The 10,831-nt window shown below is 48.1% G+C and overlaps 1 protein-coding gene across 1 annotated transcript; it reads left to right on the top strand.

Annotated features, from left to right (window-relative positions):
* Positions 1-8,563: 8,563 nt before the first annotated feature.
* LOC112903473 (inactive tetrahydrocannabinolic acid synthase-like) lies at positions 8,564-10,386 on the top strand. The gene has a single exon (XM_025972743.1). The coding sequence runs from the start codon at positions 8,564-8,566 to the stop codon at positions 10,148-10,150; it is 1,587 nt and encodes a 528-aa protein (XP_025828528.1). The 3' UTR covers positions 10,151-10,386.
* The last annotated feature ends 445 nt before the right edge of the window (positions 10,387-10,831 follow it).

Genomic DNA, 10,831 nt, shown 5'->3' with positions numbered 1-10,831 from the left:
CATCAGGTCACACCGAAGGGTGCCTCTGAAGTTGTACTCTCGGTAGGTGTACTCCGGTGGGTCCACAACTCCAACGCGTTCCAGGCTGAGTAGGAATAACTTAGGGAGGCCAGGCTCTGCGGGGCAGATTCCATCACTCCATCCATTGTCAGCCATCTGGAACCAGACAAGGGCCAAAGGTAAGTGCCATGTGGAAAGGTGAGTTAAGTGGAAAAGATCTAGTGGGAAACAGCTTAGAAAATATCCTCGGTCCTAAGGGTCGCGTCCTACGGCCAACCTACAGCTCTGATACCACTTGAAGCATCCCCTCATCAGAGGTGACTAAATGTGATACAAATATCAGTCGCAGGAGGCTGATAACATATTTATTACATCAGATATTTCATTACCGTACAAAACGTCGAGGTAGCGGGCACTGAAGCACCACTATCATGAGGGACAATATAAGGACTAAAAGCCAAACTAAAGTGCCAACGAAATCTAAGATTACATCAGAGTCTTGCGCCATGGTAAGCTTCCTATGGAGACCCTGAACAACAGGCAAGGTTGGGTGCAGGACGGCGACCTACTCGATGTCTTCAGGAACGAAGTTTGGATCCTCCTCTGTAAAAACATGCGTACTCAACAAGTCCAACCACACCCACGGAGGGGGATAATAAAGATCATGCACAGGATATATCAAGGATAAGGCTAGGGTTCGTTTGCGATAAAGCAAGGTTTTACACATGCAAGAGCTCATTTAATAAAAGAGTTTTCTCAAAACATTTATGTAGTAATCGAATAATAAGTGGGGTTGATCCTACACAAAGGATCCAAGTTTTAATGCTACCGGACTACACATCCACAGTAGCTCACGGCACAACTGCCGGACACTTTTAAAATGACTCACGCCACAAGACCAACCATCCCAAAATGTCTATTGAAGTGACCAAGCCGTAACTCGTCCAATACCGTGGACATGGCTATTCGAATAGATTTTACACTCTGCAGAGGTTGTACACTTTACCCACAAGTAGGGTACCGCACTACGAACACCTTAGTGTTGCTGCGGATCCTAACAAAGCCATTACCCACCTTAGCTGAATCTAACTAGCCAATACGGAAGCAACCATGGGGTTAATGACCTATCAACAAAGTCATAACCGGGACATAACTCACACAGATCGTATTCCTTCTCCATGATCTCCCGTCGCTCACCAGCTCTCCTTTTGGCTAGCAGAACAACTAGTTGGGTTTATGCTAAGCCGTTGCCCACACAACGGTCGAGTGGTTGTACGAGAAGTGGGTTAGGCAAGATGACATCTCAGCTCATCCTTACATTGACAAGACGGACATCTCCCAACCATGCTTAACCACAAAGGTATAAGCTCACCGGTGGCATTTCACACAGGAAACACCGTCTATCTCATCAGGTTATATCTTTCTTTTATTTTCCCAAAATCCTATTTTATCTTTTAAAACACTCACACCTTTATTCTCGATAAAGCGCATTGTGGTCATGATTAAGATATAATAAAAGGAAATAAAAGGTCCTAAGCATCTCTAGCTATAGTTAACGTCCAACAGAGCAAATCCTATATAGATATTAACCTAGGTCATCAAGGAATAGTCGTAGCAATCAAGGGGTGGCTATCCAACCATGTCTTGCAATAATACAATGCATTTTATAAAACAGGACAATAGGTTCTGCTTATAAAACTGGGATAAATATGCATCAAAGGATGGGATTGGACTTGCCATCCTCAAAGCCTTCTGGAAGTTCCTCCTCGAGGTACGGGTCTTCGGGCTCCGGCTTGCAGTACTGCTTCTCCTCAGTCACACCGTCGGCTTGGACACACAAACAATCACACAATAAAAATAGAGTACGCCGACAAGCTAAAAAAAAGAGAGGGAAATAGGGAGCTTCGATTAAAAAAAGTAGAGAAGACTATTATATTTGTCGGATGTGGATCCTAAGATTTGGAGAAAATATTTGGAGATGATGCGTGGTGGAGTTTGGAATCGATTCGGAACAAAATGTCGCATGAACTGATGAGTTAAAGGTCATTTAGGGAGTAGTTTAAAGGATGACGACCTATTTGTAATGAAATAAAGAGATAGAAGGAGCTCTGATTAAATATTTGAGAGAGGGAGGTGGAGGGCTGCGGACTGCATAAGAAGAAAAAGTGGAGGGGGTTATGCACAAGTCTGCCTTTCTTCTTCCTCGAGACAGAACAGGAGGGGGAGGGGAACGGTAGGATGGGGGGGGGGGGCTGGCCATGGAGGAGGGGAAAACGGAGATGAGGCCGAGGGGGTCCGATTCTGGCCCTCACCTCGTGCGGAGACGGTCTACGGAGGGCTATCCACGGAGATGGGTGGTGGCCAGCAATGGTGAGCGGCAGCGGCAAGCTGCTGCGCGAGGTAGAGGAGGGGAGGTGCTGAGGCAGCGCGGGCAGAGTGAAGGGCGGCTTGGGGGCTGATTTATAGGCCGAGAGGAAGAGGGGAGATGGCCGGCATGGGAGGGTCACGGGCAGTACAGGAACCTCACCATTAATGGCGGTCGGGATGCTCGGGGACAAGGCGCAAGCTGCGAGGGCGATGGGACAGGACGGAGATGGGCCGGCGCAACAGCGGGTGGCACGCCGGCTTGGCGTGCACGGGCAGCAAACACGCAGTGGCACAGCGAGCAGCAGCGGCCGCGGCGGCCGTGGCGTGACGTGGGCGGCGCGATGCGAGCGCGCGTGCGCAGCCAGCAACGGGGGCAGCAGCGAGTCATGCGCTGGCCCACGCGTGCGTTCAAGGAGCGGGCTACAGCTCGAGCAGGCAGCACAGGGAAGAAAAAGAAAGAGGAAGCCAGCGCCGGGAGAAAAAGAGAAAGGAGAAGAGAAAGAAAAGGAAGGAAAAAATAGAGTATGGGAAAAAATGGATTTGAACAAAATGAATTAGAAGAGAGAAATAAAATGGATTTGAACAAAATATGAGAAAAGAAAAGTGGGGACACACGCGCGGCACCGACGATCGCGGCCGGGCAGGCACACGCGGCTGACCGTGACACGATGGTGATGCGACGGGACGGCGGGGCTGGTGGAAAAGGAAAAGGGACGGGCGGCTCCGCAGAAAAAGAGGAAGAGACTGCGCGATGTCGGGACGGCGGAAAATTGGGAGGTGGGCTTCGGGAGCTCGAGCGGTGGAAAAGGTTTAAAAGATTTTTAAGCGAGTGATTGGTAATGCAATTTAAATAAGATAAAAATGCGGGCGTTACAGAATTTGAGAAAGGTACTTGCAATGGTCTGGAAACACTTACCTAGATGGTTCATCATCATCGACTGAGATAACAGCTGCCTTGCGCTTTCGGGCGACGACCCTTGGTCCCTTGGATTGGATCGGCAGGAGATCACCACCAGTCAAGTTCATGCTTTTCTAGGGGGTACTCATGTTTGACTTCTTCTAGAGGTCTGCCAGAGGAATATCATCATCAGTATCATCACCTTCTTCATCGGTCAGTGGGTCGAGGGAAGGACGGTTGATTCAGAGTTGCTGATACACACTTGGCTTTATGTGATCAGGGAGGTCAATCTCTAGAAGTGGAGGCAAACTCCTATACAAGTCTGTGTGTCCCTACAAGGTCAAAAATAAACATCAGATACAACATATGTAAATGTCAAAAGTACTCGGCCGGATGAGTAGCATACCGGTTTTGGCTCGTTCGAAGCACTGAACAATGATAGGACATAAGGCACAGCGTGTACATCCATCAGTACACGTTTGACCCGCTTTAGTGCTTCTCCTGGTGGCAGTTCCTCTACAGACATCCGGGAGGGATCTTCAGGTCCGAGGTAGTTTGAATTGACACCTCTTTTGTGAAGGCTGAACCCGGCGCTCAAAAAATGTACTTGAGTACATCACTGAAGCACCAGTGACCCCCATCAATTTCAATGCTTGGATAACATCGAGTAGTTTGTTGACTTGTTTGAATTCAGAAGCAGGGGGATTCTGGTTCCATTTCGACTGTGGTTTTATCACTCCTCCAGTTCTATGAGCTAGCGATGGTTTATGATTTCCGATATAAAACAATAAGTCCTTCCAACCCAAGTGACTAGTGGGGAACTTGTACTTGACGTATTTTTCAACCAACTTTTGCTTCAGCTGGAACCCAGCCCCTCCGACTACATTCTAGTGCTCGAGACTAGATTGGGGTTTCAAGTGGAAAAGAAATCGGAACAGAGCAAAATAAGGTTTGATCCCTAGAAAAGCTTCGCATAGATGAATGAAAATAGCTACATGAGCTATTGAGTTTGGATTGAGATGATGAAGTTGGATTTCATAAAAATAAAGAAGGCCACGAAGAAAATCGGAGGCAGGAGGGCCAATCCCATTTCGATGAAATGCAGAAAAAGAATGATCTCATCAACATTTTCTTGAGGAAAGGGTTGACAGAAAGAAGGTCACCATTGAACAACATCTTGACCCTGAAGAAGACCCTCGGCAACAAGGTTTAAGAAGTCATTCCTAAAACACTTACTGTAATTCTAATCACTAGTCGCAAACTTGGCTTCTACCTCATTCTTCTTATTTCCCTTGCTGGCGGTATTCTTATTTCCCATCCTTGATGTCATGAGTGTCTTCATGCGCATACGCTCAGGGGCTCAAGAGAAGGGTGTGGGATGCGCGCAACAAGAGTGGAAGTGAAGAGAAGATGGAAATTGCGAGGAGAAGACGGAAATTGCGTAGACCTAGATCTAAATCTAGATGTGGTGGCGGCTAAGAGAGAGGGGAAGACGAAGGGCTCACTTAGTGTAGATGTGACTTAAAGGGTAAGTCAACCCTAAGGTACCACGTGGTTAAATAACCAGCGGTAGACCTGGTTTCACTGTGCGGAAGTTGAGAAGTTTTTCTCAGGATATGATTTGTCTTGAGAGGTAATTTAGGATAATTTTGGAAAAGTTATTTGATTAACCTTTTTTTAAGGATATTATCCCGAAAAAGGGGTTTTTCAAATTTTAAACCAAAATTTCCCTATTTTTACGATCAAGTCAAATCTATAAGACACACTGCAAAGTATGCCACGCTCATTTGGATCCTTTTTCCAAATCTTTGGGATTTGGATTCAAGGCTCGGGGGCTGCAGGACACGTGTCATCGATGGCTTATTTTTCAAAAGTATTAGTAAGATAAGAAAGGAAGATTCAAGACTAATTTGACCCTCAGCCTGATTCTTCGATTCAACATTAGGCTCAGGGGCTACTCCATATGAAGTGCGATTTTCATCGCACACCATATAAAAGAAAACTTAAAACTACTCAGAGCATGACCACCTCACAGCCTTGAAGCAGCCAAAGAAGTACTTGACAGATGCCTTCAAGATGGAGTTTTAGAGGAAACTGAACATGACTTCAGAAGTACTCGGAAGCCTGCAGTACTCGGCTATGAAGAGCTCGGGGGCTCGTCAGACCCAGGGCCACGGGACTGAGCACATGGCATAGAATATTCTAGAATAAGGGATGGGGCATGTCCCATACCTTATATTTGTTGTAAAGTACTCCGATACGAGTAGGACTAGACGGTACAGAAGGGAACTACCCGAGTAGTGCTTGAGTAGGACTCCTAAGCTAGTATCAGTCTAGGATTCCATGTAACCCTGTTCCCCCAAAGTATATAAGGGCGGGCGGGGACCCCCTTTGAAGCATAACCAATCTAAGGCAATACAAGCCACCATACAGGTCATAGGGTATTACGCACATCGCGGTCTGAACCTGTCTAAACCTTATGTTGCTTGAACCTTAGAGTTCCTGATCTCGGCGATACCTTACCTACAAATCTACTACCTCAGGGTATCCCTCGGTAGACTTGGGGGCTAAACACTGACAGGAGGTGTGCAAGAATTATGAGAAGCTCAAGCTCGACATTCCTAGAGGTGACGAGAAGACGACACTAAAAGAGACCATTCATGGTTGGATAATGTGGGAGAAGCACCACATCATCCTCAAGCCTGCTGATCAGGCATCAAGGCCAGCATCTCCCGGAAGCCTGCTGATCAGGCATCAAGACCAGCATCTCCCGGCAATATGAGTCCACCATCTCCACTAGCTGCACCACAACATTCTCCATCACCATCATCTCCTAGGTAGCCGTCATCTCCTACTTCACCTCCTCCTAGGCAATTGTCTCCTCCTTCACCTTATCCGCCACCGGCAAATAAGCAAAAGCAACCACCTAAGAAGCAATCATCAATTAAAGAGCCTCCAAAGAAGAAGGAGCAGCCGAAGAAGAAAGCTAAGGAGGCTCCTACGAAACCGTGGGACCATTCTTATGAAGAATGCAAAAGGCAGAGTCAGATCGAGGTTAAAGAGCACATCAAACCAAAAGAGCCAGAGAAGAAGGAACCAACAGATCCAAGCAAGTCGGCCTTTTCTATTGGAATGGCCGAAGTAAATAGGAATAAATTTATTCCGCCTTCAGACTATGACCGCTCGATTACCAAGTCATTCGAGAAGAAATAATTTGCTGGGTTGTCGTCTAATGTTCCACAGCTTGGAGCCCAAAAGAAGCAATCAAAAACACCGCTCGTGGTGCTACCAGCAGATCAACAAGGGCTACTTGATTTTATGAAAAGCTCGGATCTCTCGGCGGCTAAGGTTGCAGGGCGTAGAGAAGTTGCAATACACCCTGGAGTTGCTGGAAGGAAATATGAGTTTGGCAAGAGCCTTATTCCCAATGAACTCGTGCCTGAGCTTCCAACGCAAATGCCAAGGTTGCATGATTACTGCATGCTTGCGTCATCCAATGGCGTGTTCATGATGGGTGTAAGGGTTAAAGATGAAGATTGCTTTCGGGCGAGGATGCGATATGGTTGCATTTCGAAGAATTATACCAACTAAACCATCAAGACGCTCTTGACATCTCTTTCATCAGTACTTGGCTTCTGTAAGTGGTGTTCTTTAGTTTTCATTTACATAGTTAGTGAATCTTATTACATGCCCTCAATCTATTCGTTGCTTCTTTTGTATCATGTAGAATAAAGATCAAAGTTGAAGGAAGAAAAGGTACTCTCACTTGGGCTTCGTTGACCTAGTGGTTGTGAATTGCGGTACTCTAAAGGACAACCCTCAAGAAACATTTAATAACTTATAAAAGTTCTTATCCATTCAGCATTACATGTATAATATAATATTTCCTTACAACTTTCAGTGAGTGTTTTCTGCCGTGTAACCCTTTTACTTTTGTATAATTGAATTTTTTAACCCTAACAAGAAGTGACTCTGTATAATCTTACAGAAATCACTGGATACTAATGATGATAATTCCTGATATGAGCTTAGCAATAGTTATGGACTCATTAAGGAAAGATCTAGAAGATTACAGAAGTATGACCAACATGTTGAAAAGGTAATTCTGATCACATCGCCTCAATCACCATTACCTTGAAATCATACGATAAATATATTTATTCGTTCTTGATTATGCACAGGGTTTGGAAAAAGTTACGTGAAAACATCCAGGTAATTTTAGAACCAACGAACTTAAATTGAAGACAGACTTTCCGGTACGTACTGTATGCTGCTTTGCACGTTTCACTGTTTTGTTATATATTCATATGGATACCTGATGACTTTTTTTCTCTTAAAGTGTTTGAGGTAGGCACAGGACAATAATTTATAGGCATACTACGTTTGCGAGTTCATTCACGGTCTAGTAGGTCCTTACAAGACATATACTTCTTGGCAAGCGGAAGTAAGTAATAAACAACATTTCGCAATGTTTTAACTAATTTTAAAAATTGCCATAATTAGTACTTTCACTTTTCTATATATCGATAGGATGCGGGATCAGGAAAGAGTTTTGGCGATTCAAGAAGTTCTGGCAGGATTTATTTATGAGCAGGTTGTCAACAAAGATGGTGAATTCCACTATGATGGTCACAATCTTGATACAAGCAGTAAATGTAGCATAGATGTTAATAAAACTTTGTTGCACTTTATATGTATGTATATGTATATATCTACGTTGCACTTTAGTGGTGAATCTCACTAAATGAATTTATATATACGTGTGTGTATATATATATATATGTAGAAACATACAGCGGTACTATAGAAGAATACGTAATTTTGAATATAAAAATATAAAGAAATGAATATAAAGGAACATAGAAAAAATAAGAAAAAAAATCTTTAGTCCCGGTTGGTAATAGGGGGACCTGCCTTGTCTAAGCAGGGAGTCCATTTAGTTCGGATTGGTATTACCAGCGGCTCCTTTAATTCGGGTTGCCTGACCTAGGATTAAAGGTTCCGGATTGGCGGTTCCGATGAGAAAATCAGGACTACAGAGGTTTTTGGACCAGGACTATAAAGCTTTTCTGTACAAGTGGAACAAAATGATCGAGTAGGGGCCATATTGCGGCAAGCTGATCGATGGCCCTGTCACCGTATGCCTCACGCGCTGCCTAATGTGCTTGCCAGTAGCACACATACCAGAACTGGACGGACAGACCAGATACTTACTGTATATATAAACCTTGCCGGGCTCTACAGCTCCATAACCATTGGCCAGCTCCAAATACACCGCAAGCCAATCAGCATCCATCTATGGCCACGTCCAAGAACATGGCTCGAGAACTCACCATCTTCTTCTTCTTGTGCTGCACCGTCTTCCTCCCGTCCTTGGCCGGCTCCGACGACTTCCTCCAATGCCTCTCGCAGACGATACCAAGCGACCTCGTGTACCAGCAGAGCTCGAGCAGCTTCGAGTCCGTGCTGCGGTCCTCGGTCCAGAACCCCAGGTACGCGACCAACACCACGGTGCGGCCGCTGTGCATCGTCGTGGCGTCCGGCGTTCCCCACGTCCAGGCCGCCGTGCGCTGCGGCCGCGCCCACGGCGTGCGCCTCCGCGTGCGCAGCGGCGGGCACGACTACGAAGGCCTGTCCTACCGCTCCGTCCGGCCCGAGGTGTTCGCGGTGCTCGACCTGTCGAGGCTCCGCGCGGTGGACGTCCGCCCGGCTGAGGCCGCCGCATGGGTGGACGCCGGCGCAACGCTCGGCGAGCTCTACCACGCCGTCGGCACGGCCGACCGCCGCCTCGCGTTCCCCGGCGGCGCGTGCCCGACGGTCGGCGTCAGCGGGTACCTCAGCGGCGGCGGCATCGGGCTGATGATGCGCAAGTACGGCATCGGCGCGGACAGCGTCGTCGACGCCAGGGTCGTGAACGCCGACGGGGACCTCATCGGCAGCGTCGCGTCCACGGACCAGGACCTGTTCTGGGCGATCAGGGGCGGCGGCGGCGAGAGCTTCGGCGTCGTCGTGGCGTGGCGGCTGCGGCTCTCGATGGTGGAGGAGACGGTGACGGTGGTCAACATCGAACGCACCCTCGACGAGGGCGCCGCCGCCCTCGTCGCCAAGTGGGAGACGCTCATCCTCCAGCCGTACCTCCCGGACCTCACCATCCGGGTCGTCGTCCAGGACCACCACGCCTTCTTCCAGACCCTCTTCCTCGGGCGCTGCTCGCGCCTCCTCCGGGCGATGCGCGCCTTCTTCCCAGAGCTCGGCATGGCGCCGGCCGACTGCCGCGAGATGACCTGGCTGCGCGCCATGGCGTTCATCGGGCTCGGCGCCGCCGACGCGCCCGCGGAGGGTCTCCTCAACCGGACCAACAACCTCGGCACCTACGTCAAGAACAAGTCCGACTACGTGCGCCGCGCCATCGGCCGGGCCGGCTGGGAGGGCATCTTCCAGCAGCACCTCTCCCGGTACGGCGCCGGGCTGATGATCCTGGAGCCCCACGGCGGCGCGGTCAGCGCCGGCGTGCTGGACTTCGCCACGCCGTACCCGCACCGGCAGGGCGTGCTGTACAACGTCCAGTACGTGGTGTTCTGGTTGGATGAGGCCGACGGCCCCGCGGCGGCGGCGGCCGCCGGGTGGCTCGGCGGCCTGTACGGGCACATGGAGCAGTTCGTGACCAGCAACCCTAGGGAGGCGTTCGCCAACTACCGGGACCTGGAGATCGGCGAGAACGTGGTCGGCGGCGACGGTGTGACGACGTACGAGAGCGGGCGGGTATGGGGCGAGAAGTACTTCATGGGGAACTTCCGGCGGCTCGCTGCGGTGAAGGGGAGGGTGGATCCCGGTGACTACTTCAGGAACGAGCAGAGCATACCCCCGCTGCTACAAAGATTCTAGTTTGTCATGGGGTTTCCATGGATCTCGAATTAATCCAAGATTTCTTTATTTGCTAAGTACTTCGTGCTGTAGTGTTTTTTCATTATTCTAATAAGTAGTATTTGTTCTAGGCAAGAATAAATGGACTGGAAAAAAGTCAAAAGAATCCATGAAGTCAACCACATCTAAACTCACTCCCCTCTATGTCTTGATTTGGTTTGTGAAGCCCTGAGCAGTGAATTTTCTTGTATTTTGTCCCCCCACCAGCCACCCCCTTCATGTATATTTTTTATTTGAGGGCAGACCCCCTTCATGTATATGTTTTTCTTTGAATTGAAGTGCTACATACTACTAGTTTTGTTTTGTAGGTACGACGCGACCCTACAGCCCTCCGATCCATCCTAAAGCCGAAGCAATCACTACTAGAAACCTGAATATGCTTGTGGATCATGAACCTTTTTATGGTTCATTGCGACTTCCGAACAGTTACCACAGAAGAACCGAGTGCATTCTCTTATGAAAGGGTTTTTTTGCATACATATTCTAGTAAACACCTGAATCGTCAGCATTCACGTAAAGTTGATGTACTACACCAAGAATACTCTCGTACTTGCTTTTGCATACCCGTAGTGTATAACCAAAAAATCTGCAGCATATGACAAATAAAAGAATAGTCAGCATCAATGAACGTCTACAGCATAA

Source organism: Panicum hallii, chromosome 8 (genome assembly GCF_002211085.1).
Source record: "Panicum hallii strain FIL2 chromosome 8, PHallii_v3.1, whole genome shotgun sequence".
Lineage (NCBI taxonomy): Eukaryota > Viridiplantae > Streptophyta > Magnoliopsida > Poales > Poaceae > Panicum > Panicum hallii.
Note: the sequence above shows the minus strand (reverse complement) of the source record. Positions and strands in the feature narration are given on the sequence as shown.

What these genes read in the sequence shown, in the direction of transcription:
- LOC112903473 (XM_025972743.1), top strand. Translation starts at nt 8,564, where the DNA reads ATGGCCACGTCCAAGAACATGGCTCGAGAACTCACCATCTTCTTCTTC.